The sequence below is a fragment of the Carya illinoinensis genome, chromosome 8 (assembly GCF_018687715.1).
Source record: "Carya illinoinensis cultivar Pawnee chromosome 8, C.illinoinensisPawnee_v1, whole genome shotgun sequence".
Lineage (NCBI taxonomy): Eukaryota > Viridiplantae > Streptophyta > Magnoliopsida > Fagales > Juglandaceae > Carya > Carya illinoinensis.
In genome coordinates this window covers 24597173-24605406 of record NC_056759.1, presented here as the reverse complement: position 1 = coordinate 24605406, position 8234 = coordinate 24597173, and the positions used below count along the sequence as shown (strand labels likewise).

General features: G+C 39.1%; 1 protein-coding gene and 1 pseudogene across 1 annotated transcript; one reads left to right on the top strand and one right to left on the bottom strand.

The window, feature by feature from the left end:
- Window positions 1-797: 797 nt before the first annotated feature.
- LOC122318330 lies at window positions 798-4032 on the bottom strand (annotated as a pseudogene).
- Window positions 4033-6711: 2679 nt separating this feature from the next.
- LOC122317787 lies at window positions 6712-7976 on the top strand. The gene is made up of 2 exons (XM_043134789.1): window positions 6712-7502; window positions 7740-7976. Exons 1-2 carry the CDS (start codon window positions 7013-7015, stop codon window positions 7817-7819), a joined length of 570 nt encoding a protein of 189 aa, XP_042990723.1. The 5' UTR covers window positions 6712-7012; the 3' UTR covers window positions 7820-7976.
- The last annotated feature ends 258 nt before the right edge of the window (window positions 7977-8234 follow it).

The following is an 8234-nucleotide window of genomic DNA, read 5'->3' as shown; positions in this document are numbered from 1 at the left end:
AATTCTTCCACATTTATGCACATATAAATGATATACACTTACATATATTATATATATATATGTATTTATTATATTAATTGTTAGTTTATATATACATATAAATATTAGGGTGGGCAACCGGGCCCTGTACCTCACCCCTGTTTGCTCCACCTCTGCAGGGCTGGATGGGCAACCCCGCCCTGCATATACCCCCCAGCAAGGGCGGGAGATGGGGGAGCGGAGAGGAACCAACCCCGACCTATCCCGCACCACCCCCGCTTATATATATATATAAACATAAATATTTTTATATATACAAAAACATAAATATATGTTTATATATATAAATATAAATATATATTTATATGTTACAAAGTATGTATATATAAATATATATATATTACAATTTGTTAGATTTGTTTATAAAGTATGTACTAATAAATTTAAAAGCTACATAACTTTTAAATTATAGTCATATTTATAAAATTTAAATATTTATGTATAATATATAGTTAATTCGAAAAAGTTATATAAAAATGCACCCATACGGAAATATTTTATTCCAGAACGGTTTAACTTAAAACCGGAATATCACCTTTTTGAAACATTGCGTACAACACTTTTTTGTGTAGTACTTATTGCCTCCACCAAGCAGGTGTGAAAACTGAAAGAAACTAAGAAAAGAGTTTTGCTATATATAAGTACAGTCACGTACTAATTTGTATATTAATACTGATTCATTCATACTTAAAATTTAAATTAATACTATTTTTAATAAAATTTACTTTTTGACCAATCACATCATATCAGTACACAGATTAATACACAATCGTCCTTATAACTATATTTTTCCCTAAAAAAAATTGTTATCGTTTTTTAACTGAAAGAATGGACATGCACACGATCACATGAGAATGGTGCATGCTTACAAAGTCATATGCCGGGGCGGACTTTGACCGTACTCGTGTAGAGTTCTAAGTTGCTATAGGCATTCGTACCTCTATCCAGCGTTTAATACCGGAAGGCAACACATTAAACAAAGCCAACATGCACATAGTACACAGCACAAAATCATAACCATCTAAAGTAGGCCAAAAGCTGGCTTCATCTGCTTGGACTCCACGAGTCCTGTTTTCATTTAAGCCCTTCTTCTTGGTGGCGCAACATTAATGATCAAGAATATCCGTCTCATCTCATCGCCCTTTGGGGTTGACAATCTGTGACAAGATTGCCTTGGTTTCCGTGGATTCGTCACTTACTGATCCATGCTCACTTCCAATCCCTAGATTACTATAATGCATTGCCAAAGTTACGATTTCTTAGGCTTTCATCAGAAGTGTCGTTTTCCGAAGAATGGTTTGAACCCTCCTTGTTTTCCTGCAATTGGAGAGAAAACTCGAGGTTCCACAACACATCACCCATGGAGGGGCGTTCGAATCCAGCATCTGCCAAACACTTTTCAGCGGTATCCGCAAACTTCTTCAAGCATTCTGGATTGATCTTTTGCTTTATATGAGGATCGATAATATCCTCGAGAGTTCCTTTTCGTTTGCAGTGTAAAGCCCAATCTGCAAGACTAACTTGTTCCCTTGGAAGACTAGGATTGAGAGCAGGTCTCGCACACAAGACCTCAAAAAGGACAACCCCAAATGAGTAGATATCGGATTTCTCTGTCAACTGTTGCCTCCTGAAATATTCAGGATCCAGATAACCAAAGCTACCCTTTACGACAGTACTAACATGGCCATTGTTCATATTTGGACCTGTTTTGGAGAGCCCAAAGTCTGAAACCTTGGCAACCCAATTCTCATCCAAAAGAATGTTAGTTGTTTTGACATCTCTATGAATGATGGTGTATCGTGCACCTGTGTGAAGGTAGTGAAGTCCTCTTGCAGCTCCAATGCAAATCTCCAACCTTTGTTTCCATGAGAGAGGTTGTTTGGTCTTGAGGATATGCTCCCTCAGAGTCCCACGTGCCATGTAGTCATAAACCAAACACATCTCATTATCTTCCTCACAGAACCCAATCAGAGATACTAAATGCTTATGTCTCAGCTTAGAAAGCATCTCAATTTCTGTCACGAACTCATTAACTCCTTGTTCAGATGATGGGTTTGACCTTTTGATTGCCACTTTGGTCCCTTTATCAATAGCTCCCTTGTAAACCTTTCCAAAGCCTCCAACCCCAATTACATTAGACTCATCAAAGCTCTTGGTAGCTTGTTTTATCTCTATCAATGAGAAGTCTCGGCATAGGCTTTGAGCTGCTGCAGAAAGGTGACTGCTAGCCGTACTCTTCCCCGAGATGCTTGATTTGGTGCCGGTCGTGTGAGAGTTTCCGTAGATTGGTAGCCAGCTAGAAGTTTGTGATTCTGTTCCGGGGACTCGCTTCCTTCGTTGGTTGAAAGCGATACAAATTGCAGCCACTATGCCAAAGGCTGTAGCTCCTCCGGCAGCTCCGCTAATCACCTTAACATTGCTATCTTTTGGTTTCTCAAAAGACTTTGCCTCCTCCTCAGCCTTGATAAGCATAGGTGAAGGCTGAGGGTTGGAGCCTGCCAAGTTTCCAGCCGTGTCACTTAACTTGAATATCTCCACGCCATTAAGTAATGCATCTAAGAACTCTGGCTTTGTAGCGTCTGAGGGGTGCATTGCCAGCAAAAGCTTTTGATCTCCCGACCCATCTTTGACATATGTCACGTAATCTTTGTAGGTTGGCACTGCTTTTCCCCCAGTCCATCCAATCACATCTGCTGTGGGCTCTGCTGTTTGATTGTTGATGAAGACAGAGAACACCAACTGATTGGGTTTGCTGTATTGATAGTCACAAAAATGTAGCCTCAAAAGATATGTGAAATTTGAATCAACCTGGAACTCCCACGTTAGGTTGAAAGCCTGAGTGATACTCTTACTTACGCCCATTGATCTTGATGAACTGTAAACCTCAGCAGGAGCCACATATTCAGGCATATCTTGGTACTGGATCTTAACATTTTTGCTAGCATAATGGGTGGTTCCCAATGAAGCACCCGTTACATAAGGCAAGTCGTCATACCAAGCACGAGTGAGAGCAGAGTCGTTGGTTGGAGGAATATAATGCCCACCAACATTCAACCTATACATTGTCTGTGATGTCAAGCTCTTGATGTCCAACTGGTCGGAGGACCCCACCATTATTGCTGAGTCAAACAAGTCTGGCATTCGAATCACCTCGATGCCATTGACAAAAGCAAAAGCCCCAGCATGCTTATCAGAAGGCTTAAAGACGACTGTCAAAGTCTCCGAATTCAATGGCGCCAGGGAATATTCTCTAACAAGGTAAGCTTGTGAAAGGGCTTCACACGTAATTGAGGCACTGAAATTCTTCAAAAGTGTGAGACCATTTGCATCCACTGAGAAATAGGAGTCTGCCGGATTAAAGTTGGTATCGGCGCCGGAAGGATAAAAATGGAGCCTAAGCCAATAACGCTTATCAGATTTTACTGGGAACTTATACGAGGCCTCGGATGTGAAAATTCTGCCTGTCATGTACGGAATATCAGAGACAAGTGATGGGTCTTGGTATGTGGATTTAGTAGGAATGGATTCTTTTGCATCAAGGTACTTTCCATCTGGTACCCATTTCCGCCCGTATATGTCTATGCCTCCATTAACCGAGCCAGTGCTCAGAACCAATGGCTGTAAATCGTCGCTCCATGCATTGAGGGCATTCAAGATGAAGGATATCCCAAAGATTAATAGAGAAATATGGGTAATGGGGTTCATGGCTACGAAGAAATAATGAAGGATCAGAGTGCGCGCATTTGGCATACAGGAAAACCGGGGAGGCTGGCTGATCTAGAAAGAAGAGAAGAAGCTTTCCTGTACGCCCGAAACAAATACCGGGCACTTGTCGACTCTTCTTTGTCCTACGTAAGGTGGGATTAGACTAAACCCATCTCTAATCAGCCCTGGAGCCTCGAGCACCTACAAACTTATTACCTAGATTATAGGGACCAAACCAGACAAGAAGAAGGGACGACGAAATGTTTTGTTTTTTTGTATTCTGGAAGGCATGCTTTTACTCATTTGTCATGTTTTCCATTTTAGGAGTTGGCCGAAACAATGATCAGAGGCAGTTGAAAACCATTGATAGGGAGTGTGATTCGTATTTGTAGGTACAGGTTAGAATCTTAGATAATCGGTTGTTGGCGAAGTTTCAATTTCTATTACAAGTAAATCAGTCTATGTTTAGCATTTCTCTCCTTATAACATGGTCCGCAGATGGCCTTTTTGTGATAATTCTACATGTTTTCTTTTTACGGTTACAAATTAATATTTAAATGCAAAGTTTTTTGGCGAAGAGAGGAGAAAACACGTGCATGGCAGGCATGTTTTCTTATCCAAATCTTTAAATGCAAAATTTTCTGGCAAAAGAAAGAAATCAAGGAATGAAAAATAAGGAGAAAATATTTTATTAAAATTGATACAATGACGTTATATCGGTTGGGTGGCGTAGAGTGGTTGAAATCACTGGTTGTGAATATCAGAGAATGATTATACCCCGGAAATAAGAGCAAAACATTTAGAACAATTTCTCAAAGAAATTTTAGACAACTCTTAAAACTTTCTTATTCTCTTATTCTCCACACCATGTTTTGTTCATTACATTGAGCTCTATTTCTAGATACAATCCGAACGTCCATTGCATAAGCAATGACCTCATAACATGGTCAATAATGACTGTCACCAGTTTGGTTGAATGTTAATTACAACTACCGGCCACTTTGGTGGCTTCTCCAAGCTTCTCCAATCTTCTCAAGTTTACATTTGAACAGCATCCTCCGATTATTACTTTATGTTGAATATACAACATTCTTTCCCCGGCCAAAACATAAAATTAATTAGACCATTGAAAAACATGGAGAGATCAGTAATACTGGCGATGGAAATTAGTCCGATCGAAGAGCTAGATGTACGTAGGAGAGAGCTAAATTGGAAATAATCATGTTGAAGGTACTGTATTAACGTGTAATCCAATTAATTAATTGTTCAGTTATTGCATGTAGCCTTGATGGACGGACATTTTGCATTTTCTTACAGCTGTTTTGCTCTGATACTGAACCTTAGAAAGAGTCAATTGTGCACAATTGGCAGTACTAATTATGGAGTTTTAAGGGCTCTTTAATTAAGTTTAACGTACATGGCATCCTGCAAATTTCATTTTTTCCCCACTACAAAAAAACCTCGGCATTTTAAAAACTCCGGCAATTTTTTAGAAAAAATAAAAGCTATTAAAACGATTAGAAAATACCACCAAAGATTTTTTTTAACGAGGTACTTAACTTCCCAGAATTCCAACTAAAGATCAAAATACTGATATCACTTGCGATTGTCATAAACACTGGAGTTTTTAGAAGCTTTTTTTCTTGTTGGCCATTATTGTAACCTCATGGGTTTTTGTATGAAAAATCCTTCTATTTTTTCCATAAAGTTTAAGCCGTTTTGGCAATTAACAGTATTAGCATTGATACAAATTAAAGATAAACAGGCCATATTTTTTTTTATTATTATTTTTTAATTTACCATGTGGCATTTCATGTAATCTCAATATTGTAACATATTTGAAAATTATAATATACATGTTTAATTCTAATTTTTGCAATACATGATGATATGCGGCATCCATGACGATTAGATCCATAATCTCTTCTTCATCTCCCTTTAGTACTGCTATAAACAGAGGGCGCCGGCGCACATATATGGAGATTGGAATCCATAAATTCAGCTCCGCTTTGCATATAAAGGGAAGAGGGAAGACATACCAATTCATGAATACCATTTAAGAAGGATAGATGAAAGGGGAAAATCTAGTACATGACCTAGCTAAGCATTAACACCATGCACGATAGTATGCTGCTTGGCACGAGGAATTAAGCTAAATGGGTTATGCACATGGAATTCATGAACTCTCTCTTAAACAAGATATCTAGCTATAACTTCATTTCAGCACCAACAAATATTAAAGGTGGCAACTCATCATGCATGCTACGATCCGATCATAATGTTAATGCTACTGATCAAATCGCCCGGACTCTAGCTAGGCAGACAACAAAAAGAACATTTCTTTTTTGGGACAACAAAAATGTTCTTTATTTAGACAAAAAAAGGTTCATGCAACATGCATGTAACTACATACATAGAACTTAGCTAACAATATCGTATCCAAGCTGGATACGTGACCGTTGCGGGTTAATGTTTGGCAAGGCAAACCATACAAGAAATGAGACATATGGCATTTATATATGTTGTTGTCTCCACTTTGTAACCATGTATCTTGTATAAGTGATTATTAGCCAGTATATATGTGGGTATATATATATTCATCATGTCATATTACGGGATGTTGTGTCATTAAAATTCTAACGTATATAAACATCAGTTTTTTATGATATGACATCTCATAAATATGTGATAGTAGCACTCCATTCGTAGCTTAGTATTATCTAATAACTAACTTTATTTTATAATTTAGTGGAATGAACTAGCCAACGAAAACCGGTACACGGCTAGCATTACTCTTGTTAGAAACGTCTCACTGGATTGTAGCTAAACCTTACAAACAAACAGAACAAATCCCCTAAAAAAATTAACTGTCACCCCTAAAATTAATGTAAGCATCGCTGCAAACAGTTTAAAATGAATGATATAAAATTAAGAGCTAGAAACCATGGGCGTGACAGCCGCTCCTATCCAAATCCCATTCAAGTCTCCTTCTCCACCTCCTAGCTGCCGGCTGGGTTGGTCACGTACGTCCAATGCATAAGCAATTTCATCTGAATTGAACGTACGTTAATATTTGTAACTTTTGGGCGAGGCACCCAACCCATCCGCAATTGAAACACGCCCCTCACACACAGTGATCGGGCTAGCGCGCTGGGCGGCTCGATCCTGATCTAGTCGTACGTTGCAATAGCCTACCAAAAAAATAACCAGCAGCGCGCATCACCCAACACTAAACCTAATTACGTACGACAAAAGAATTAGAAGAAACATGCAGCCTGAGCAACGGTTACGAAGAATGTCATCGTCCTCATCGTCCCCATCATTGTGCGAGTCAGAAGAGGGGGAGCGCCGGTGCATGCCATTGACGCCGTCGCCTTGGAAGAGCCACAAGCGCTTGTCGAAGCAACTTTCCATGTGCGAAACCTCGCGCGACAAAGAATGGGAGAGACGTCGTCGCCAGTTTCTTAGTCAAGAGCGAAAAAAGAATGGTATTAATGATTATGATGACCTCACTGATGAGGACTTGCACGAGCTCAAAGGATGCATAGAGCTTGGGTTTGGGTTCAACGAGGAAGATGGTCAGAAACTATGCAATACTTTGCCCGCCCTCGACCTCTACTTTGCGGTGAATCGACAACTGTCAATGAGTTCAGTCTCAACGCCACGGAGCCGTGAACCATCATCACCGGTGGCTAGCAGATCGTCGACTTCCGACAGTCCAAGGAGTGACTCGGATTCATGGAAGATCTGCAGTCCAGGTGAAGTCTATATACTTATTGGCACTAAATGAATCATTTTACAGAATTTTTTTTAATCAATGAATACATTATTTACCAAATTCGGCTAGCTATGCCCTCTTTTAGCTAAAATCTAAAAAGGCATCTCATTATGTATATAAAACTACAAGTAATCCGATTGACTGAGCTTAATTTTTCCCCAATTTTGCTTCTTCTGCTTTTTGTTCTTCAAGGGTTTCTTTTTCTCATGGCTTGCAGGGGATGATCCTCAACAGGTTAAGACCAAGTTGAGGCATTGGGCTCAAGCCGTTGCTTGTTCTGTAATGCAGTCTTCTTGAAAGTGTTGGATGGTCTTGTACAGCACATACTTCTAGAAGGAGACAAAAATAAAACATCAAAGGTTAAGAGAGAGAGAGCGAGAGGGAGGATGGTTAATTAGGCTTATAGGTTCTTATTGGTGACTAATACTATCAAACGAAGGGATGGAGAGCTTAATATATACTTGTTATTAGTTTTCAAGGATGAGGAGTGCTTTGCCAAGAGCACATATGACTTAGTTCTCCAAATAAAAAATTTGGGTTCAAAAACCCCCCACCCCTTTTATCAAAAAAAAAAAAAGAAAAAAAGAGGGGTGCAACAATCACAAAGCAATTATACAAAAGTAATCACACAAATTAACGAGGCTTCATGTAATCTGTTAAATATAATTTATAATAAAAGTAATTTTATAATCTAACGAATCACATCACCTTA

What these genes read in the sequence shown, in the direction of transcription:
- LOC122317787 (XM_043134789.1), top strand. Translation starts at nt 7,013, where the DNA reads ATGCAGCCTGAGCAACGGTTACGAAGAATGTCATCGTCCTCATCGTCC. An exon ending in ATGGAAGATCTGCAGTCCAG is followed by an intron (nt 7,503 to 7,739) that starts GTGAAGTCTATA and finishes CATGGCTTGCAG; the next exon opens with GGGATGATCCTCAACAGGTT.